The 25,500-nt window shown below is 33.7% G+C and overlaps 1 protein-coding gene across 2 annotated transcripts in view; it reads left to right on the top strand.

Annotated features, from left to right (window-relative positions):
- Positions 1–147: 147 nt before the first annotated feature.
- EMC6 (ER membrane protein complex subunit 6) overlaps positions 148–25,500 on the top strand; it is a 32,720-nt gene continuing 7,367 nt past the window's right edge. The window contains exons 1-4 of one of the 2 annotated variants that reach the window (XM_014360448.2): positions 150–450; positions 832–992; positions 4,977–5,069; positions 5,146–5,165. In XM_014360448.2, the coding sequence (XP_014215934.1) occupies positions 411–450; positions 832–992; positions 4,977–5,069; positions 5,146–5,165 (314 nt within the window). In that variant the 5' untranslated portion in view covers positions 150–410. Of the gene's footprint in view, positions 451–831; positions 993–4,976; positions 5,070–5,145; positions 5,166–25,500 lie in introns of both variants that reach the window. The other variant, XM_014360449.2, reaches the window with a different exon arrangement.

The raw sequence follows: 25,500 nt of genomic DNA, 5'->3' as shown, positions 1-25,500 counted from the left end.
ATTGTTTTAAAAAAAAATTCATTTATTTTCTACTACACGAACATAATTATTAAGCAGTTTTTATCATAAATTTCTTATTACGTTATCATTACAGTGGTAACTTATAAAGTTTTCACGCTAAAACTGACGCGCCGTTGCATGGCGCTTCAGTTCTTCAGTCATAGACTATGTGCGTGATACACTTGGTAAAACATCGCTGACGGTAATGTAATATTTCAATTGACGCTAGCTATCTTGAAACTGTATTATACTTATTAATTACTCTTTAATCAAAATTTGATACTTAAGTACCTCAGTCTGCAAAAAAATCTGGTGTCTCTTTGTGTATAGTACAACAATTAACATTTGAAAGCTGATATAAGTAAATGCTAATTTTGTTTGCTCAATATTTATCAATTTTCTAACCCAAAATGTCAACAAAAGAGCGTTTGAAACAAGACCAATCAGATAGTAAGTTATTCATTTTTAACAATTTCAGCTCTTTTCTTACTCTTTTATTAAATTACTAAAAATATCGTTTGATGACTTCAAGAGGTTGTTTGGTTAGGAGTTAGTATTACATGTCAACGAAATTCTTCTTTGCTATACTCATTTATTATGAATACTCGAGAAAATTACTGATATTTTCATGTGCGGTTTTGTACGCACTATGCATAGTCTTACATGAAGTGCTGCGTAAACATGCACTTAAAGTTATCTTTTCTTGCATGAATCACTGGATATGAAAAATGTTGTTCTCGGTACAAATAGGACTATTTTCAATTTTTTCCTTGCATGATGCTTATTTTCAAGTCCTCTAATTAATATATTTTATGTAACGACAATTTGCAGATATCATTGCATACAGTGAACTAGCCATTAGGAATAATGCAGCAGTAGTTGAGTATTGCAGAATATCAATGGCTGCACTGTCAGGTGGCACTGCAGGTCTTTTAGGTCTCACAGGATTGTGTGGATTTGGATTCTACGTTTTTGCAGTTATTAGTTTATGGGTTGGTGTTTCCGTTTATGTATTATATTTTAATAATTATTATCTTACATAGAGCGTTGAAAATTTTCTATTTATTGTTAATTTGACCCTAATCTAAGTATATATGAAAGGAATATAAAATAATATATAAAAGTAACTAATTCTGCTCAGCAGGGGATGGGGGAATGTCTTACTTTTGCAAAAGTAATTTGTCAATTTTTTAACGCAATATTGTGTGAGTAGCCCTAGTTGTTCTCAATAATACATTTATTTTGTATTATTTTTTTGTATTTATGTTTTACAGCCATTTCTGAGAACTATGCCTAACAGGCTCTGCAATGTTGTGTTACTGTGAATGTAGTGGTATCGTCATTAGCATATCAAAAAATCGCAGATTTAATTGTGACATCAATCACTTACACAGCAATGGGGACCTTATATTACATGGCTTCCGAACCATCAGATCGCAGTTAAAAGTTTGGACATGAGCAATTAATTGATTTCTCGGATGTGCGAACCAAGTGCGCATAAGATCGGGTCCCAAACTTGGAAGCTCTGAGTAACACATGTATCAGTACCTACTACGCATACATTTTGTTGGCTATATTATACTGTTGTACTCTGTAGGATTTGGTTATTTTTACAATGTAAACGAGCGAGTGAGCAAAGCTTGCGAGTGCCACTATTTTCGGTACTACTTACATCAATTTCCTAAGTAAATCAATTAATTTTGCAAAAGTAAGACATTTACGTTGATCTGCAGTGAAAATGGATGCCATTCCTCTACTTTCTCCCCATTCCCCGCCTACCCCTTCCGAGTACACTGAAAGAAATTTGGATGTAGGATATCCCCAACCTTGGAAATACCCGAGCTCAATAAATTTCTTACTTCCAAAATTTCAAAATACGACTGACATCAATCCAAACTTGGTAATATATCAAGTAGAAATTTTTTGAAGTATCTTGTTTCCAAATTGGAAGGCTCATCGTACGTGTTTGGTAGCGTCAGATGTCGACGAATCGTTGGATGCAGAGAGCCCGACGCTGGAAGCGTCAAACCTCGGAGTTAGTAAGCTGAGCTTCCCAACTTGGGAGAGTAAGAGCTAGACATTAGTTGAGGTCACTCGGTCCCATTATCGAGCCATAATACTTCGGCATTGAGTATAAAAAGTATATATAGAGACTAAAATATCTATAAATCAGAGGAAATTTATATTCAACTATATATATAATTCGACGGCTGCGACGAAGACAATCACAGCGTGACGTCACGCCGTGTTATTTCAAATGGGGTGATGGCACTCTGTGATTGTCTTCGTCGCAGCCGTCGATATATAAATATATATACAAATTTTAGAACTCATCCCAAGCAGCTGATCCTCAGTTACCCAGTGCGATCACATACTTTGATTCATTATTAGTTCAAACAAAAATAAAAACTCAACAAACTAATTGCTGGAGTCCTGCCACACTTGCAGGCCGACGCTTAAAAGCTTTTCTTCAAAAATTGAGGAAAAGTAAAATATCAAAGTTGGTATAACTTAGGGTATACGAAACTAAAATTAAAATGTAATCAATGAAAACATACACAAGTAAAGGTTAAGCTCTGGTACATACTATGAACATATGTAAGTTTTAAGTTCAATCGCCCATATTGAGTGTTAGCTCAGTTGAGAACGCGTTCTATTTTGGACCCAATGATCATGAGTTCAAGACTCGATAGAGTCACTTTTTTTTCTTTTTATTTAATTATTCCGTATTAAAAAATGTTAGGATATTTATTTATTTATAAATTTCTAACAACAGAAAAACGTGTATGCATAAAAACTCACTCACGAAACCCAATACGTACGGTTCACTCAATTTTAAATATACGTACTAATCAAGAGTTTCTACCCAAGTAATTTTCCGCGCTCGCTTCACCGCACTTTTATTTACTTAACAAGTATTTAAAAATTTAAGAGCCTTATCCCAAGTAATTTAGAGCGCTTGCTTGTGTGCGCTTTTATTTATTTAATAAGTATTTAAAAATTCAAGAGCTTCCTCTCAAGTAATATCGTGCGCTCGCTTGTGTGCGCTTTAATTTATTTAATAAGTATTCAATAATGTAAGAGTGGCAAACATAAACAGACATAAAATAAATTTAACACAGTTGCAATATCAAATAATAACCTTATAATAAATATTTAATATTAAAAATATAACTTATTTGGTTATAGTCATATTTATAATAAATGTATACATATAATTAATTAAAGCGCACATAAACGAGCGCTTGAAATTACTTGAGCTGACGCCCTCAAAGTTAAAAATACTTGTTGGATAAATAAAAGCGCACACATGCGAGCACTTGAGTCTCTCGGTGTGAGGTTCTTATATGTATGCAAATTTTAAGACTCATTCTCAAAACACTACACAAAAAAACTCTCAGAAATGAGAAAAAAACATTTTAAATACAAAATGTATAAAAAATGGGTTTTACTCTCAGGAAAACGAAATTAATCATTTAACAATACTAAATTACATCTTTATTATAAAATTTGGCTTTTTCTTCTCTGGGTTACCTTTTACAAGAAAAAATATAAGCACAAATGTGTATTGGACACACAGTAAATATTAACTGATAGATATATAATCAACTTACAATGGGCAACAGTTTTAGTATACTTACCAATGAAAAGCTAATCTGTTTCACTTATTGGGCTACACCTTTTTTGCCTCACTAGCACATTGTTATTTACCTTTTGATCAAAAATATGTCCTCAATAAATAATTGTGTTAGCAAAGGATTCTAATTTTAAGGTTAGGTTAGGTCAGTTCAAGATATACCGATATATACTACTCCTACTCTCCCTCTCCAAGTGATATACTGTACATGGTGACCCCAAGCTCATCTGTATATATATACCCCCTCATTCACATTACGCCAATACACCGTAATATGCCAAGTATATGTTATACATTACTCCTCTCTCCCATCAATGTATTTGAATCGGTTTACCTACATACTTTTTACACTCAATGCTGAAGTATTATAGCTCGATAATAGGATCGAGCGACCTCAAATAATGTCGAGCTCTCACTCTCCCAAGTTGGGAAGCTCAGATTACCAACTTCGAGGTGTGACGCTTCCAGCGTCGTGCTCTCTGCGTCCAACGATTCGTCGACATCTGACGTTACCAAATACGTACGGCGACTCTTCCAATTTGTAAACAGAACACTTCGAAATTCTCCGACCTGGTATATTCCAAATTTCGTAGTGTTAGCATTCAATGTTATCGAGGTCTCTTGATACAGAAAAAATTGGTAAGATCCTACACCCAATATTCTTTCAGTGTAAGCGTGCGGCGATGTACTAAACCAGAGCCGGAAATGTTCTCTTCGTAAAAAATTCTCTAATTGTTAAAAGGCAGTCTGGAGTTGATTAAAGTTTCTTATCTTATCAGTTAAGTTACTTTGATGGCACAGCTTTATAACATTATTTATTTAACAGCTTTCTATTTTATTGAAAAAAAAGAAAAGACGCATATTCTTGACACTTTAAAAAATAAGTCAACCCTAAATTTTGCAGGACTGAGAATTCAGATGAAAAGTAACAAATCAGATATTTAACTGATTAGGTGCGATCTGATTTTTGACTTTTTTTTAAATATTTTAATACATTTTGCCAAAATCCAGCTGTATTTATTCCTTGTAGAATAAAGAATGTGCATGTACTCTTCTTTTTTTCCAAAAATTATGTAGAGTAAATTACTGAGAGTCATTAAAATATGAAGAAAATAAGTGAAAAATCAGATAACATGTTTTCAATCTAACATCTCATTTTTCGTCTTGAATTCTCAATTAGTTTTTCCAAGTGTGCTCTTGATTTATTCATTGAAGCATGAAGAATGTGCATCTACTCTAATTTTTTTGATAAGAAAGAAACTTAAACTATTTCCAGACTGCCCTTGATTAATATTCTAACACTTAAACATACAAATCATTACAAATATTTATTTTTTAGGTTATGTTGTTAACAAAAGCTGGTGGACAGTGGAAAAAATATTTTGTTAATCGAAGAAGTTTACTGACTGGTGGATTTTTTGGTGGCTTATTTGTATCCTTCAATGAAAAAAAAGTTTTAATCTACATAATATTTTGTTTTCCTTAACTTTAGTAATTTTCGTTTTTAGACATACGTATTATTTTGGACGTATCCTTTTATATAAAATCTTGTCTTAACAATACAAAGTTATAAGCTATAAATAACAATACGTGTGAAAAATTCAGAGATTTTATTCCTTGTTTATATTCCATTTTATGTTCTCTAACGGTTAGTTGTACAATGTTTCTTTCTCTCTTTCTCTGTTGTATGAAAATCTCTATAACCCCTACTTAGCGTTAAAGACTCGTCACCGGGTTATGGGGTGAAATGGTTTGGGATGAATTGGTTTATGTGGTTGTTAAAGACTCCAGTATAACATATGACTATGGGGTGAAGGAGGTTGCATACATATCATCGACATTAGTTAGGGGCTCTAATTTAGTTTTTGATTCATTCTATGTGTCATAAAAACCAACGTAATTTTTTTGGGCGATCTCAGCCATGTGGTTATTAAGATATTTCACAATAAAAAATGAACAATTTAACAGGGGCTGTTATGGGAACAACATACTGACCTAAAAGTAATATAATTTAGTAATAGTTACTAAAAATCGCCATAAAATATATTTTTGATACTTCAAATTCTGCGGATTCATATGATCCTCTGATTTTTATCAGTATCCATCCTCATCAGAGAGAAAATTACGATTTTTTAAAATAAAAATATAAACTTTGGTTAGGTTCATAAGATAGATGCATGTATTTCATAGGAATAAGCTGTATTACGTTCTTTCGTTAATGCTGTGAGCTTCCCACACCCTTGACTCCGCTTCGCCTCCCCTCTGAAAGATTGGATCCAACCTGCTTAAAGACTCTAGGGAGACTGGGTTATAACATTAAAGAGCTTGGATTAAAGTTAATTTTTTAATTTCCTGGGGGTCTGGATTGCCTTTTGAATTTTGTCTTAATCGTACCGAACTGTAACGCTGACTAGATGTCGACTATCGATAGTGCCAATTCAGTACGATTAGGACATCGGGAATAATTTGCTATGGAGTTCTGGTTGGGATAATAAAGTGTGATTAAGCTTTATTTATTCCTTGTGAACTAAAGAACGTCCGACAACTCTTCTTTTTTTCGAAAGTTACATAAAATTTATTGATTGGTTTCTAGATTTTATTATATTTTAATGAACTTTGTACTTTATCTTACAACAGCTTCGTTACTGATTCTACAATAATTGATTAATTTGGAACGCTGTTGTGCCAAAAAAAGAGTTGACGCATAATCTTGACTTCCTATAGAATAAATAGAGCTTGATTTTGCCAAGATCTGTTGTCATATTAAGAAGGAAAATAAAAAATCAAATCACACCTTACTAGTCCAATAACTAAATTTTTACTCTTGGCGTCGAATTCATAATCAATTTTTAATCAATAATAAATTGTAGCTAAATAGAATTAGCAAATTTAAAATTTGCAAATTTGGATATTAAAATGGCAAACTCTGTTTTTTTACTTCTTTTTTGTTTTGTAGATAATGGCAATACAAATAACTTAATACGTTTGAAAATATGGATCGGAGTCATGCATTACCGTTAAAAGAATGTCTAAAACAGTAAAAATTACTTTTTTTTCGGTTAACGAGGAACCTAAGCATTTGACAAAAAAAATGTTTGTAGATATATATGTGTATATATATATATATATATATACACACATTTTTTTTTCAATCTATAACTTGCATTTTATCGAATATTAAAACTTAACATTTCGATGGAACCAGTTTATTATATGCCTCAATATTTATACAAAATTTCATCAAGATTTATATAAAACTTTTTTAAAAACTTGAAAAAGCCCTTTGGACAATAGGCTATATAAAAGTTTTGGGTCAACATAGACCAGTTTTTCAAAAGCGCTTATATTCATCAGAAACTTATGGAATATATATATATGGAGCAAGCATTGTTCGATCAGAAGTGATCTTACAATCTACTCTAAGTGGGGCTCTGCCGCAGTCCACTCTAGACTGCCGAATTAACCACAGATGATCACAGTATGTCATCGTCACGGGGCGCAAACAAGGTCATACGTAGTGTGCCACGATAGCCAAAAAAGTTAACCTAATATCTCATACAATGACTCGAACTAAATGTGATAAGAATTCTTGATATTAAATGAACAATTAAGTGATTATTAAGTCTATAGTCGGATAGTCTTAAGTCTAAATTTAGAAATACTGTTTTCAACAGTTTCAGCTAGGTTACTTGGGCAGCCTACGATAAGTAAGTTATGTCAGTATTTCATGAGCTTACTTACTACTTCTCTTTCAAATGTTAGAAAATCTTACGTAATTTTCCATTATTATTTATTTTATTTTAGTCTAACTACGTCTGTCTGTACATTATGTTGTGTACTATTCGCTTAATTTGGGTAAATTTTCCTAAAAGTTATTCCGCCAATAAACAGCGACTAAAAGGATTTTTTCATTTTCAATTTATAGAATTCAAAATTCTTTTTTACATGTATATTTTCTTTTATCTTTTAAACTCTTTTATTCAACTATATACATTTTTTTTCCTTTTTCGCTTCCGATATCTTTGCTTATTTTACCTTTTGTTTTACTTTATTCTAGAATAAAGTATTCATCTAAAATTACATTATTTAATTTTTATCATACTAATTTTTAGACTACGGTGTTGAATAAAGTATACTTACCCTCTTTATTAGCTATTAGAACTTCCTCTTTGCAGCTCTTCAACTTTTAATCAACTTAATTTTGCCTGCTTCTCTACTAAATCTGGAAATTTCTTTAATCGGATCCTCTTTCGGTAGTTTCAGAATCTTATTCCGGGATATTTGAGCCGCTACTATTAGCCTTAATCATTCTATAAATAAAAATGATCTTAGTCTTCTTCCTTGATCCATGTCTCACTAAATTATTTCTTTACTCTCGTGCATACAAAAATGTGCTATTCTTTCTGGTTCTCTTTAGCATGCTCTGCACCTTTCGTCCTGATATCCTTCTTACCTGTCCTTCCTACATTTTTAAATTTCAACCTTGCTCATTTGTTCTTTTATTTCTCTTTTTATTTGTCTATTCTTCCAGGAGTTTTCTGTTCTTGTTTTTTTTTTCACTTCTGTTTCGTACTGGTTACAGTATCTTGACTTTTCTATTTTTTCCAGTTAGCTTGAATTTCCTGGTCTTCCATTATCTTCAATACTCTTTTAATTCTTTGAGTTGAATTATTTTCTCGCTTTCACTCTCTCTCTCTCTCTCTCTATTTATTGCTCATTTCATGTACGTAAATCTATGAAAAGTATCACTGTTTCTTATTATATTGTTGTTTAACTTACAAATTGTGCATAAATAGTACATGAATACCGCTATCAAAACTTATTAATTGTACATAACTAGTACATGTATATTAATATCTAAACTTATCAACTATGTATTAGCTTTGCCATTCGGATACTACATTCTTGGAATTCCATCTAGTTAAATCTTAGATAATCTTTCTTCTCTCATTTTTGCTACTTCTATTACAGATTATTCTGCCCCTTTCATTGATTTTATTTCAAAACTTTTCCTGTTAGCTTTCAATTTCCAAGAATGGTCTGGTGTGTTTCTGCCAATACCCAGGGCCATCTTAAAAACTTTTCCTGTGTTCTTTCAGATTCTTCCCATTTTCTCTATTCCTATATTTCTACTTTGTAGAAGCTTCTTTAACTATTGCATCTCATAATGACAGTCTTCTGTATAAGCTTTCTATACTATTACTCTTTCAGATCCCCCATACCGTATTCATTGCTTTTTTAATCTTGTTTGTTGTTTTTGCAATTTATCGACCGAGGGCGTGTTTTTGGTTATGAACCAGAATCCCAAGTTCTTGTATTCTCCGACGACTGGTTTTCAAAAAACCATTTTTCTCCTTTTACTAAGCTTACTCCTTTTTTAAGGAGGTCTGGGAGTATCATTCAGAGAGGCGAGGAACGGGGAGTCACCCCTGCCCGCACAGATGTTCCCCCCTTTACCACGCACCTCCTCTTGCACTCTACAAACTTGAAACTGTACGACTTTAATTAATTATATGTATTTGAAAAATGCCTGGCAAGGCCTTATTTTTTTGTCGAACATCTTTCTTTTGTACCAAGGTATCTATGAAAACGTTTTTTTTTTATTCCAACACATTTAGAATATACCTTAATTTCAATTAAAAAGTGAACTTACTATCTTACGTATATTTTGCCGTCCTTATTTTTTCAGTTTATTATTTATTATTCTGTTAAAGCTAAATGTATGGTCCCTAGCACTTACGTCCTCTCTGAACCCTGCCTGATTTCCTTTCAGCTTTTTTTTTCTGTTTCTAACAATTGCCTTAGTTTTCTTGCTAGTATATTTATAAGCATCTCGTACTCGGTTCCAAGGAACGATACTCCTCTGTAGTTTCTAACGTCATTTTCGTTTTCTGCTTAATGTATCAGATATATTTGTGCAACCTTTCAGTCTTCCACTATTTCCGTCCTCTCCTGCAGGATGTTGCCTTATTGTTATTCATTTTTTTCAACATCTCAGTACTTTATTTCTTGTGATTTCCGTGTTTGGACTTCCATCCAAATTTTTATCTCCTACTGAGAAGTCACCTCTCCCTTTCCTCTCTGTACGTGTACTTATTTACTCTATCATTAAAGTTTCTTGAAATCCTAGGAGATTTTTTATATGTCATAGCCAGTTTCCTTTTTTGATGTCTGATTCCTTCTTTTTTTTCCTTTTCTGTATGCATTATAAGTATTATTAGTAAAAATACGTAATTAAAATGATGTTAAAAGTTTTTCGTGTGATTCTAATACATATTAAATACACTTTCGATCTGTTGTTAAAGGTCAAAATCCTGATTACAAAGCTGAAGGTAACTGAGAGTAGATCAATATCATATCTTGCCTTAAGTGAAAACTATTGACGCATATCCCCTGAAGCAAAGAATAACATCGATGTACACCTTGAGCATAGATTAGTATTGATTTTTTAGTTAAGCAAAGGTAAATCTTGTTTTCCGCCACAAGCAGAGATCAATATTGCTCTTGGCTTCAAGTGAAGATCGGTATTACTTTTATCATTAGGCAGGGGTAGATATGAAGCTAAAACTAGCAGACAAATTCCAGGAGTGATACCGTCAAATAACAAATTTTACTTGGGGTACCCTTAAAACTAGACCAGATACTTTCCTAATTTAGTAATATATTAGGGTGCGTATTTTAGCTTGAAGGGTACTGAAGGTAGAATTTGTTATTTGACATTATCGCTGCTGCAATGTATATCTGCTAGTTTCAGCTGCATGATAGATATTGCTCATCCACAGGCAAAGATAGATATCGCTTTTCTTCTGAGGCAAAAATTAATATCGCACTTTGCTTTTAAGCTAAGATTAGTATCGCATATTCCCTACTGCAAAATATGATGTCGCTGTACCTACTTCTCGAGAATGAACTTGAATGGTTGTTTTAGTGAGACGAAAGTGAATATCGCTTTTTTTCTGAAGCAAAGATCAGTATCACACTCTGCCTCAAGAATAAACCCGTAACACTCTTCTCTTTAGGTGAAGATTAACATCACCTGGTCTGTTGGGCAAAGATAATATTACTTTATTCTGTGACTAAGATCGACATAGCACATTACTTCAAGCGATGACTATAAATTGCATATCCCTACAGCGATGAATATCATTGATCTTCACTTCGAGCATTGATTGATGTTGTTTTTTAAGTTAGGCAAGAATGAATATCGCTTTCCTTTTGAGCCAAACATTGATATCGGACATTTATCGGGCGGGTTCATTGTCCAGTGTAAAAGAATGAGATCACTCGGATTGCCGATTGTTTGAAGAAAATTTACTCAAAGTGGTTTTCATTAAATTTCATATAATTTTGTCAAATAATCTACTAATCCCTGCGATATTCACAGTGATTTTATCAATTATTACTTTATTGATATTTTGATTTGATAAAAGGAGAGTATACTAATTTTCTTTTCTTTGTTCTGTAACTTAATGTCATTCTCAGGAAATTTTTAAGATCTCTCTGTCCACAAAAACAAAGTTCTTAGTCTTTTCATATTACTTACTTCTGTGGCCAATTTTAGCTTAAAATAGAAATTTTTTTATATGAATTTTGATTCTTATTTTAAAATAAATCACAATAAAGTTACTAAGTCATCTTATGAACTAGCCTTTAAATTTTTTAAACAGACTCAAAGAATCTTAGAACTCGCTATCACCTGTGGAGGGGTAGGTATTTCAAATAAGTATAATTAATTCTTTCTTTCGTGCAATTATTCACTTTTATTTTATAAGGAAATCGTATTTCGATCACTATATAAATCACTAGTATTAATCAAACAATAAGCTCAATTTTACATTGACAATCAAGATTTTTTAATTTTAAATCAACGTGTTGTAACCACGGTAGAACCCTTTTGAATCTCGCGCTTAAAAAAAATTTACACTTTTAATTTTGATTTTCTGTATCTATCAGTAAGGCCGTTTAAATATTTCCGGGCAAATTTTTTTCTACTGACACTGGATTAGACTATGGTAGATTATTAGCACATCTGCAGATTGTTAGTACGGCCTTGATACCTATCCGAAGGAAGTCACGTAGAGCTAGGTCGTTCTCGGGGCCCCGGGTGTCTTGAACATGACTTAAGTGATCGACCCTGGGGCTTCATCCGAGGAGCGCCATCGCTATCTCTAGTGCTTTGACTACTTGAGAGTGCGGCGTCACCACGCTTCAAGCGGTCTAGCACTGAAGGTCCGAGTAGGTACCAGTTAACAGTATTGATACATAAACTACTGGTATACTTACGATGATGCTATCGGCTCTGGCTCTCGTTTCTGACCCTCTTCCTCTCAGTGTGTGCTCGTCGCGGTTTCTACAGGTGCACGGGAGAGTTCCAGGTCTGGATAGGCAGCGGGTGTTCAAGTTCTAGACTCGATGGAAAGGATAATTTTTCCTTGCGCGTCGGCGCTTTTTATAGCCGACTTGAAAATGATTCGCCACCGCAATCAACGCTATCTCTCTGTGCAAAATCGATTCTCCATATTCGCTGATGATCCTTGCGCATATCTAATCCTGCGCGTATCGTGTCCTTCGCGCTAACTCTTTGAATTTTGCTTGGTGAATTTCGTATTTTTGTTAGAAACTTCAAGTACAGGTAAAATACATAAAAGGATATAAATATAAATAAAGAGTATAAATTATAAATTTCTTCGTAATAAAGAGTGCCCCCTTGCAATAGATATCACTTCTTTCCTGAGGCAAAGATTAATATCGCACATCGCTTCAAGCAAAATTCAGTATCATTCTTTTTTTTAGATAAAGATATATAAGGAATATTTTTTTACAACGAGAAAAAAATATGGCAGAGCCTTTTTTTGCCTCGGGCCGCAGTTTCAGCCTGTGTAATTACTTGGTGCCCGTGGGCATAAAATACTTTTAGTTATACTAAATGAGTAGATTTAATGATAAGTCAATGTACAAGTACTTCAATTCGTAAAAATTATACAGGAGATGTTATATTTTCTAAAGTACACTGAGAAAAGTAGTGTTAAAAAAATTATTATAACTGTACTAAAAATTACTATATTTTTAGGAAAGCTAAGCTATACTCACCTGATGACGCAAAATTATCACGTTTAAAATAATTTATATTATATTTTAAGTAATTTTTATTATGCAGTAGCCCTACAAAAATTATTTTACGGCATAATAAAAATTACTATGTCTAACATAGTAAAAATTGTGATGATACAATTTTTGCTACACAACATAATAAATTTTATTGTAATTTTTTTAAAACGTACCACATTGTAAAGTAGAATTTGCTCTGTGACATAGTAAAATTTCTCATTCCACTGCATTGCTATTCAGTTTAGTAAAACTTACTATGTTCGATTATTACGTTAAAAATAATTTTTATTATATTTTAAGTAATTTTTATTATGCAGTAGCCCTACAAAAATTATTTTACGGCATAATAAAAATTACTATGTCTAACATAGTGAAAATTGTGATGGTACAATTTTTGCTACACAACATAATAAATTTTATTGTAATTTTTTTAAAACGTACCACATTCTAAAGTAGAATTTGCTATGTGACATAGTAAAATTTTGTATAGGTATTATATTTTACACGCCTATTGAGTTTCAAATTTGAGGTTAGACGAATGTAAATATGAAGAAAAACACATTTTTTTTAATTATCAGGATTAAAAATTGATACGTGCCGACAACTAATTTTGAATCGACTAATTATCCGTTGTTAACACCTTAGTCTAGAGGAAACCCTTTGATTTTTTAACTTTATTGTGTGTATGATAAACAGTACAAGTTTCTACAAGTACTTTATTCACACTCACGCAGACATCATGTCCCGTGGTCTAGTGGTTGCGGAGCCTGACTCGGAAGCTCAAAGATGACGGTTCAAATCCCAGTCGCTGCAGATCTTTTGTAAAATACAAATATTTTTAAAATACATCAATATCTATGTGCAATAAGAAAAATATATCTATATATATTTTAATCTATATGTGTATTAATCTTCTAATAAACATATAATTCACTGGCCAATATACATATAATATATTTTTCTTCTCTTGAATGTAAAAATTCTTTCTGAGTAAAGTAAAAATTACTATGTCGAAATAGCAAATTTTAATACAATCTGGTTTTACAATGTAGCATAGTAATTTTTGTAATATGGCGAGTATGTCTCAGCTTTCCTATAAAATATAGTAATTTTTATTGTAGTTGTAACACTTCTTCTAACACCACTTTTCTCAGTGTAGTGTATGACGCAATTGTTTGTTACATGCTGCTGCAAAGCCAGCAGCTTTATTTATTCTGTCAGATTAGCTTTTGCTCTGTTTTTACATGCTCGCTTTGATAAGAATGCAGAGTTAAACTACTTTGAGAACTCTTATACATAAGAGCTGCAACAATCAATCTGCATATACGGCTCGTACAAAATATTGACCTGTATTACTTACCAAAAGACTCGTTGTAGCCTGCTTTTGGTTTCTCAACATGACACTGTAGTGACTATAAATAAATATCCTGTGCTTTAGCAGGCAAGAGATATTTTAAGAAGTTCAATTCGCCATTTGTTTGAATCTACTTCCCTGTTAATTAGAATCCCAAGCATTATTAGCTTAACGCTGATAGTAAACGTGAGTATAAGCGTACGTAGACAATATGCTGTACTGGATGATGCAGTTCGTTATACTATGAGTGATAATCTTGTGAAATAATACCATTAGATATTACTTTCCTTTTGTCGTTTAACTCTTTCTTATTGTTTCCCCCAGCGGTCGCCTCTTTTATAGATAAGAATATTAGTATAAAATACTGATATGTAACTGGTATGCTTACATGCTCCAGTATTGAAAAGCTGTGCTCGTGCTACTAATTTTACTATTTATGCTACCAGCTCAGTCAAGACAAAGTATGCAAGGCTTTGTTTTCACCATTTTTTTCATGAAATTTGTTACATTAATCAATGTACTTTTTTTTTTTGTTACATTTATATCAAATAGATCATTTATATAACAGTTATGAATAAAAAAGTATTGAATAATCGAATATTAAAACTTTTTTATAAGATTTTTTTCTGCATCTCTGTTTTATGTAAATGACTTGTCTTTACTACCATTAGTAGGCAACAGTTCTTGATCAATATATAAAAGTGAAAGCCAAAAAAAATTGTTGCTGTGCAATAAACGGTATATTAAGTATGTACATAATAACGCTATAGTGTATAGTTTGAGTATAAAACACCGTCCCTTTTTAGCAAGGTAAAAATAAATTTACTGTAAGTGTAAGAAATTTATTAATCTAACAGTTAATGCTATTTGTAAATAAAGGACCACTTTTAAAAATAGGTATCATTAAAAAGTGTTTTTAACAAGTGCGCAAAGCGCACTTGATCTGTCTTTTATACAAATTGTTTAATTTTTAACCGTTTTTTTATTAAAGTTGTCTCACAAAGTTTCGTTGAGCACCTTGTTATACATCAGGTACAATCTCTTCGAAAGAAAGTGCAATAACTTTTTCAAGTTTCTCTTGATTACGTATTTTGACGTAAATTCTGTCCTTTACTGCTCCCCACAAAAGAAAATCTAATGGATTGAAATCCGGTAATCTTGCAGTCCCTGCTAACATGTCAAAAAAAATTTTTTGGAAGTCTTATCTCGTATTAGTCTCAAAAATACTCTTTAAACCTCCAAGATTAACAAATACTTTTAAAAATTTAAGCCCCTTGAATTGTTCCTGACTCGAGAGAGTTAGGGCACAATTCACTTAATAATAAAAATGTTTTCAAAAAATACGTATGTTGTAATGAAACATTGCATGGACGCAATCATCAAATTTGAATAACATAGCGTCCAAAAATTTCGAGAAATAAATTCATCAAGTTTGTTTTTTCTTCTTCTTTAACATGAGCTCATATATATATATATATATATATATATATATATATATATATATATATATATATATACATATATATATATATATGTATATATATGTGCGTGTGTGTGTGTGTGTGTGTAAACGTACCATAACGTCATAATAAATAATTGTAATATCTTATAAACAACAAAAATCAAAAATGTTTCAAACGTGCATTCATTTTAGCTCTAGTTGATATAAAAGTTGTGATCAAATTCTTCTTAACGCTCACATGGCCTCAATAAACAGCCATTGTCATTGGAATGTACCGGTATTCTGTTAGTACTCTTATAGCCATTTAAAGGTTGTAAAACATTAAAGAAAGTATGAAATCTTATTGACAATGGGTTGCCTCTGCCAGTCGGTGGCGGTGTGAATTTTCGCAAAGGAAATGCATTACTATGGCTAGGAGAGAGCAGCCTAAATTGCTGCACTACCGTTGCCGCACCAGAAGTTGGAGAAGGAGTTGTCAGTGAAAACCCCTTTGCCAAAAAAATGACTTCACGCCGCCGACATTTGATCTCTCGTTCTGCAAAGGATTTTTCGCTTACTTGTTTCAAACGATTTCATAGCCTTTACAAAGCCAACTTTGGTTCGCTCACCCCACAGATAATTTTTTCCTAACTTGTTGAGTTTGAGTTCATTATTCAACGGGAAATTATAAGAAATTTTGATGTGAAACATCTATTAGCGTGCTTGGGGGTTCGACCGACGCGATGAAGCGACCTGTGCGATGGCACGATCTCCGGTTAAACTCAGTTCGGCTCTCTATTTCTCCACGCGCTTACTACTGCACCTCTCGTTTGTAAAGTGTAATACCTGTATTATTATAGCTATATAGAAAAGTATATAATAATTAAAAATCATATATGTATTGTATATATGGCATATACATACACGTACACACACATATGGGGAGAATCACGTCAACTGTCCCAGCGCCGCGGTGGACGGCCCACGCGGGCGTCAAACACGACGTTTTCAACTCGTCGTTTCGGTGTCAAAACTTTGATAAAAAAATTATCTAATAACATATTCTTACGTATTTTTTCCTCAGCTTTCCAGTGGTGGCATCAGTTTTTCGAAAATTTGCTCCCATAACCTCGAAAAATGCACTTGTTTGAAAAACACGTTTTATCTCCATGATCTTCAACTTTTGGAATTTTTTTGATAGTCTAGATCGAAAGATGAGACATTTTTACGTATATATCGACAATAAAAAAAGAGGGATTTTTCGTTTTTATAACGTATTTAAACGACAAACGAGACGATGCGAGCCGCGGCAGAAGGAGAAATTTGCATCATCTAACGATAAGCGAGAGAGAATCACGTTGCTCACCCTCGCCCCGAAATTTTGGAACCGAAGAGAACTTATGAAAGAATTTAGTTTCACAGATAGAGAAGCTAGGCAAGCTTTAAATTTAGTTGCAGAACGTGGCATACTCTCATGGCCCGATAAAAAAAAAGGAAAAGTTTTATCTGCTGATGTTGAGGTCTGCGTAAAAAATTTTTACGAGCGTGACAGTGTCAGCCGCTTGATGCCTGGATTAAAAGATTATGTTTCTGTGAAACAGGATAATGGTCAACGTGTTCATGTACAAAAACGATTATTACTAGGAAATTTGAACGAGCTATTCATTTTATTTAAAGAAGAGCATAAAAATGTCAAAGTGGGTCTCACGAAATCCGTACAGCTCAGACCTCCTCACTGTATCTTACCCGGAAGTAGTGGCACGCATAACGTTTGCGTATGCGTGCATCACGAAAACGTAAAACTGATGCTAGATGCACTAAATTTAGAAGAATTAACGACACCCAAGGCAACACCTCTTAAAAATTCCACGGACTGTTTGAACGCCATTGTTTGCGACAATCCTTCCGAAAATTGTTTCTTAGGAAAATGTTTAGATTGTCCCAATTTCGGAAAACTTCGAAAATTATTATTAGGTTCTCTAGAAGCTGAAGAAATTTTTATATTTAATCAATATTAATTTTCAAAACATTTATGATTTATCCAATGTAAACCCTGGTTAACTAATTGTTGTTTAAATCGCCACTACTACATTATATATTATATAGCCAAACAGACTCCCATAGCAGACGACACACGGCGGACGCGCTGCTGCCGCGCGTGGCCCGGCCGCCGCCGCGCCGCAACTCGCATCGTCTCGTTCGTCGTTTAAATACGTTATAAAAACGAGAAACCCCTCTTTTTTTATTGTCGATATATACGTAAAAATGTCTCATCTTTCGATCTAGACTATCAAAAAATTTCCAAAAGTTAAAGATCATGGAGATAAAACGTGTTTTTTAAACAAGTGCATTTTTCGAGGTTATGGGAGAAAAATTTTCGAAAAACTGATGCCACCACTCGAAAGCTGAGGAAAAAATACGTAAGAATATGTTTTTAGATAATTTTTTTATCTATGTTTTGACACCGAAACGACGAGTTGAAAACGTCGTGTTTGACGCCCGCGTGGGCCGTCCACCGCGGCGCTGGGACAGTTGACGTGATTCTCACCATATATCTTACTAATATATAAAGAAAAGTCGCTAAAACCGTTGTAATCGCTAACCGCAAAAACTACTGAACCGATTTTGCTGAAATTTTGCACACTGATTCATGATACTTCCTAGATGGTTTTAGTATAGTTTTTATCCTGAAAAATTTAATAAAAATAGCAATAAATGAGTTCAAAGTTTTGCAAAAATACGCCAGCTTTTCACTTTAGTTCAGTAAAATCCGCTAGGTGGCGTCGACATAAAATCGAAGCTACCTTTAACATAATTAAAAAAGTGCGGTTATAAAACGCCAGAGCGTCTCGATGGTGATGCAGTCGTACTACGGCAGTTCAACGAGCTGTACAGAGTATGCTGATGATAGTCTTGCAGCTGGGTATCCCGGTTATGGACGACACTCTTCTTTAAGGGCGAAAGGACCTAAGTGTTCATTCACCCTGAATCTCGACGAGTGCGATAAAAAAAAAAAAAATTATTTCCAACCGATGCCGTCTTTGCCACAATAGCAGTAGACATATCTAGCCAGAGCACATTCTGCATTAACTTTTGAGAGTTGTGTGGCAGTCCCACCTGGTGCAGTTAGAGAATGCCTGGCTACAAATGTAAGCAAGGGAAAACAGCCCTGAGGGGCACGGGCAGCCACAATGGCTACCTTGTTGGTCGTCGCGTCCCCAACGCGCTTACCCACATATTCCCGTCTAACGATGAGCGGTTGGTTATCCGGGGAACGACCCGAGACGAGATATTCTTTGGTCAGCGGCGTACCTCCCTCCATCACAGTCTCCGTACTTCGAGACTCTCAGGGTAAAAATCAAGCTACCTGTAGCCAGCTCTTCATCATCAGGAATAATAATAAAGAATTGCCTGGAAGTGTCACCACTCGCGCTTTTTAGGGCCATTATAAGTATTTACGTTCCCTACTGAACCAACAATTTCATCGGTTCTTTTTAGGATCCACCTAAGTGTAAACTACCTTGCCAACAAATACATTTTTATTACCATTTCCGGAAGCGATTCGTCGACTAAAAGACTATATTAACTAAAGACGGGCACTATTAAACCAAGTCAGCTATTCACTGGCAGACGTCACCTGCGGAGTTGTTCTTCGCAAGGCTGGAAAACCCGGTGACCGACGACTCTATATTACCCTCTCGACTCTAAGCATTCAACCAGGAATCACTGATCCTCTCCAAGGTGTGCACTGGGCAAACCTATAACAGCTATGAAGAAAAAAAAATTGAGCCAACGGAACAGCCTCTACTGGACAAGTATCACTAACAAATCTCCCCATCTAAGATCACCAAAACAACTGAATCTGCAAATAAAAAAGGTGCTTTAGACACCAACGTCTTCGACGTTATACCGGGAGACGTTGGGAAAGAGCACTACAACTAGCCCCAAAGCTTCGGACTTTGTAATTTTTCTCCCAATCAGTCTGGGTTTTTAGCAGCAGGCCAGAGAAGATCACCCTGACTGGGGTATCCAGGCAGTCACAATTGCTGTTAACTGCAGTCAAGAAAGAGTTAACTTAAGAAGCTCACCGGTCTTTTTTAGGGCCATCGGACGTCGAACTACCTTGCCAACAAATATATTAGAACTTTACAAAGTTGACAGAAAACAGCTTTTAGGGGTCACAAAAATTTTAAGCATGCCAAAAGTCGCAAGAGGGTGAATTGGAAGAAAAACTTCAAGTGTATCTAATAAATACAATTTCACTTAGGCGTCAAGAAACTGACCCAGAAAATTTATCGAGATTGAAACAGCAGCGTCAAAATCGACAACTAAAGAGTCCAATACGTGAGAGATCAGCTTTTCATTGTACCCTCACAGCAATCTCTGAAATCTTTAAAGATCCTACTTAAGATTTTTTAATGAGTAGAAAATGTATTTGTGTTTTTGTGGCAATTAAAATGTAGGGTTTAAGGTCCAGGACTTTGTTGCTCTGGTAATAAAGTTGTGAGATATGAGGAAAAAAATTTTTTTTAATATAAATTTTTTTGGGGTTCAAAATCTTAACAGCTTTAAAAAATAGCCATTTTTGTGAATTACACGGAAGAAACTGTAAATCAACGGCTTCTTATGGCCACCGATTATTTTATGGCATAAAGAACGCACGGTTTTTTTCAGCATAATTATTGTTTTGAATTTTTACACCTTATTATTTGACCAAATTAACTATATGGATTCCGAAAAAATACGTTTTTAATAAAAAGATTTTTGTTCTGAGATGTATCAGGAATATGTGTAAAATTTCTAACTGAAAATGTTTCACATTACAAACATGTCAACTCACTACGGTGTTTCATTTAGTAAGTCTTGGGCGAAGCCGAGACGGGGGGCTGCTAGTATATTATATGTGTAAATATAATTTTCAAATTATACTGACTCCGAGAATCTAACTACATATTTAGGATTGGTATTCGGGGACCTTATCGATTGCGCTATGCAGCACGCCAATCCAATCTTTATTCTTATTATTTATGGACGCCAACCAAGAAACTTCTAAATTATAAAATTAATCTATAGTTGGGCGTTTTTTATATTATATATAATTGAGCCCGCTGATTTCAAAATAAATTGTTATGATTATTTTTGAGTGATCTAATAATGTCAGAATTGTGTAAAATTGTGTTTTAAAGCTCGTTTTGCTTATATCTTTTAACGGTTTAATATACAGAAAAAATAAAAATACCAGCGTGTAGGGCGAAAAATTTTCTATCAATAAGCACTTTTAATTTAGAGTCAAAAAAATGAACACTTTTTCTATCTCGTACGTTCTTTAAACGCTGGTGTGCGCTCGGTAGAAAAAATAGGATTCGCCACATAAGCGCCTTTGCTCCGTGGCTGCCTTACGTCCCTCGCGACGCAAATTAGCTCTAGAGACGATGGCACTTATCTAACGAAACTATTATTAACTATTATTTCCATCATAGACAATCAAATACCACCAAGTTCAATAACATATTTTTTAATGTTTTATATCTGTCGTGGGTCCCGAGACCTACAGCTAGTTGTTATAAGCATGTTTCATGTAAATCTGATTAATTGGTAAATGTGTCAATAAAAAGTTTTAAATTTAATAATAGACATAATTTTAGTGAATTTTTTGCAGATGTCTAAAAGAAGATCTTGTCATCAATTATTACAAAGACAACAGTTAAGACGTTTTGCAGAAAAATTAGATGATGATCTGCATGATATAGAACATAAATTACAGTTACATCAAGAAAAAAATGCGATAGCAGTAATTGAATCAGAAGAAAATACAGATTTAATAGCTATTGAAAATGAATCAATAGAACCAGAAAATTTTTGTAACATCAGTTTAATTTTGATGAAGATGAAATAAACAATCATGAACATAAAACATTTCTTGCATTACTTACCATAGATGAATTGTCAGGTGGTGATAGTGACTCTTCAGACGGATGCAACAAAACATCAGACATTTATGAAAGAAGTGACTGTGAACCTAAAGGTGAGAATACGTTTGATTTGAAATTTCAATTGCAACAATGGTACGTTGATAGCCCGTCGATTAGACGCGAAGACGTGAGTAAGCTTTTAAAGATTTTATGTCTAGTTGGGCATGAAGATTTGCCAAAAGATGCAAGAACTGTATTGGGAACTCGAAGACGTACTATAATAACTCCCTGTCATCCAGGTAAATATTTTCACTATGGACTGGAAAAAGCATTGCAAGATATGCTAGCATGTTCTTCACTCAAGACGGTATGCAGGTTACAAAGTCAACAAAGAAAACCATGTGGCCAATACAAGGTAGAGTAGTGAATAACGATCCTCCTTCATTTCTGATTGGCGTCTGTCGTTGTATGTAGATGCCATCGTTTGACGAAATTTATCTTAATCCTTTCATTGAAGAGTATGTAAAATTGAGTGTCGATGGATTTCTACATAACAACAAAATTTACAAGGTACTTTTAAGATGTGTCGTGTGCCATAGCGCTGCCAGGAGTTTTTGTACTGCAACTAAGCAGTACAATGGCTACTTTAGTTGCGGGAAGTGTATAGAGGAATGAGATTTTCAAGGTCGAATGGTGTTTTTAAATGAGCATGCAATTTTGAGAACAAATGAGAATTTCAGAGCTTGCTTTTAAGAACACCACCACCGTGGCACATCACCATTCGAATATTTACCAATAGATATGGTGAAACAGTTTCCTTTGGATTTTATGCATTTGGTCTGTTTAGGTGTGACTAACATATTATCAGTCTTATGGATGACAGTAGATCCAAAATTTTCAGCTTAAGATGTTGACTGTTTATCTTCCTCATTAGCTAATCTTACACGATTCGTACCAGTTGAATTCAATAGAAAATCAACAAGTCTGTTGGAGATTAATAGATGAAAAGCGACTCAGTTCTACTTTTTTTAGCATATGGTGGACCGATAGTATTACTGTATCCTCTTTCAAAAGACCAAATTTTAGACTTTAATTGTTTAAGCTGTGCAGTTCGAATACTGTGTGATCCTAAGTTATGCTATACGTACAATGATTACGCTCAAGAACTATTAATTTATTTTTTTGATCAAGTCAAACATTTATATGGCTTAAGGTGGCTCCAGTGGCCTCAATGTTAAAATTATAAATAACCCAACCGAGGTTAATAAAATTGAATTATATTCCTTGAATTCCCATCTTTCTATTCGTATAAAAAAAAAATTAAGGTTGACGATGAAAATTGTAAGAAATCATGCTTACAAAATCGTAGTTTTAAGACGGGTTAGATAGGAAATGCAAGCTTACGCGATATACAACCTACTGCTGCACTTATATAAATAACCCGTAAGGTGTAAAAAATAAACTATCTTGTATATATTATTACGCAGTTTTCGATGACATGAGAAAAAAGTCTTGTTATCGAACAAAATCTTTAAATAATTGGAGACTAAGTATACAGTTGCGAGTGCAAGTCAGCTCTCAGCTGTCTGTATTCTGCAGAGTACATATATATATAGGTATAACTACTCTTGAACTTAGGAGCGTACCGTAACAGTTCATCAATTAGGGCACCATAAAACTTTTTTGTTTTTTTATATTAACTCACTAAAGTAACAGATAAAATGTAGAATATGGCTTACAACAGTCTCTACGATAATTTTATACCATATTTTAAAGAAAATAATGATTAATTTTTAGTCTCCCCATTTTGATACGGCACTAGGTGCTGGAGCCACCTTAAGATACGTTGTTTAAAACGTCCACAATCTAATTTATCTGCCAAATGATGTAAAAAAATTTGGCCCTGCCATTAGTTCTAGCGCTTTTGATTTTGAAAATTACATAAATTTCCTTAAAAAGTTGCTTAAAAAAACGAAAAGCCACTTCAGAAAATTTATCGTCGTTTTTCAGAAAAACGAAGACCTAAACGTAGCAAAAAATCAACATGTATCATTTTTAAAGGACCTCTGAACGAAAAATTGAAATTTTCATGTACAAATCCGCACAAAAAACAGCTGTTTCCATATTTTGAACTGTCGTATAACTAAAGATAACGATAAAAATATAAATTAATTTATACTTTTTTTTTTTAAATTTATGAACCGCATTTTATCATTCAGATGACATTCCCCTCTATGTATAGAATACATTATATGTGTATAAATGCTATAGCGATTGAGCAGTTATTATCGCACGAAAAATATGAATTATAACCGTCCCTGAGTTGGTAAGGTTAGTAATCCACCATACTGGCAACGTTGCTGTCACACTTTTAGGTTCATAGCTGCGCCAAATAGGAGAGCAGTGATTTCAAATTATGAGGGCTGTGGTACTCCATAGTACGGTGCAGTGGTCATTCCATATGGTGCTGCAGTAGTAATAATGTTCTCTAAGTGCACTTGTGTGTGTGTGTGTGTGTGTGTGTGTGTGTGTGCGTGTGTGTATATCTATAGATATTTTTGTAGATTTTTTTCTTTTGATTCACTGCTTGAATGCATGTCCTTGCATAAGAATAAAGGAACGTCCTCCGACGATTGCCCTAGGACTTATGCTAGCTATTATATATATAAAATAGGAGTATAAAAAATCAGCTTTGATACACCGAACCTGATAAGATGTATTAATTCTGCTGATCAGGCAATCATCATAACTTGTTAAACAATATCATTTATGCTCCCTGGTGGTAATTGGAAAGTAGACTGATAATATTTTCGGAGTATAAACTAGCGAATATAATAAATAAAAATTAAATTTACTAACTTTAACAGTCTGTACGAAAAGTTTTAGTTCATGTTCTCATCACGAAAAACATTACTGATTGCTGAACATATCGAATTAACTACCATTTAACGAGGCTCAACACACCTATCGAAGTACTTGTGAAATGGATGAAATTGAAATCCACGGTCAATGAGTATGTTTTTTACCTTTGTGCAAAATGTCAGCATAGGTTGCTCCAGAAAATTTTTAGTAAAACGCGTTACAAATGAGCGTCTTATACATAGCTTCTTATAGAGACGGTACTTTTTTCACCGGAAATCTCTGCATAATTCTCTCAAACCACTTTCTACATGAACAAAAAACTAGAGACATGTAGTTTAACTATCACTCTTTCAATTAAAAATAAGAAATATATAGGTTGCTCCGTATAATGCTGGTTAGAATGTCGTCTGCAAAAAACGCGCCAAGCAGAAATGTATTCAAAAGTTTATTGTGAATGAATTGAACAAATATATTTTTACTTCGGAACAAAGAAGTGCAGTTTGATAAAAAAACCATACGATTTAGAATATAAATAGTTATGCGTAATGCGTAAACTTTTATTTAAAGTGTTTATTAACTTATAATATACATTTCGTGGACATTGTTTAGCGATTGATATTAACTATCATTAAGTACAATAAAAGGTTATATCTACGTAAACATCAACCACCACATGGAGCAGACAAAGCTTTTGTTGATTTGTTCTGCTTTGGAGTGAAAGTAATAATAAATATGGCTATGGTCATGATTATACCTGTATATGTTGTTGACTATATATGGTGTGATGAGCCTCCTCAAACTAAGATGAAGAACTTCATAAAGATATTTAAAAAATTACTACTTTTTTGGACTACAAAAAATTTTGGTAATTTTTTGTCCCGATAATCTTATGTTTTAGGTAACAATGTTCGTAGTAGTCTTCTTCGAGGATATTTGTTCAAGTGTTCCGGAATCTTGCGTGGATTTAGAAAAAAAGTTAGTGTACTGGCAGAAAAAAAAATTCTCACTTAAAAAGATATTCTTATGCTTGAGCCGAAAGTTCATGTATGAGAAAAATACAGACAAAAAAAGTGCTTGAAAGAGCGATTTGGTAAGATAATATTTATGAAATATATCAAGCCATTACGTAAACAAAGATTTACATTGACCCTTTATTCGGTCCGAGAACTACCGTAGTGCCACCTAC

Source organism: Copidosoma floridanum, unplaced genomic scaffold (assembly GCF_036245765.1).
Source record: "Copidosoma floridanum isolate Cflo_tuat_1 unplaced genomic scaffold, Cflo_Japanese_pri ptg000004l, whole genome shotgun sequence".
Classification (NCBI taxonomy): domain Eukaryota; kingdom Metazoa; phylum Arthropoda; class Insecta; order Hymenoptera; family Encyrtidae; genus Copidosoma; species Copidosoma floridanum.
The sequence above is the reverse complement of the archived record's forward strand: the minus strand, read 5'-3'. Positions and strand labels throughout refer to the sequence as shown.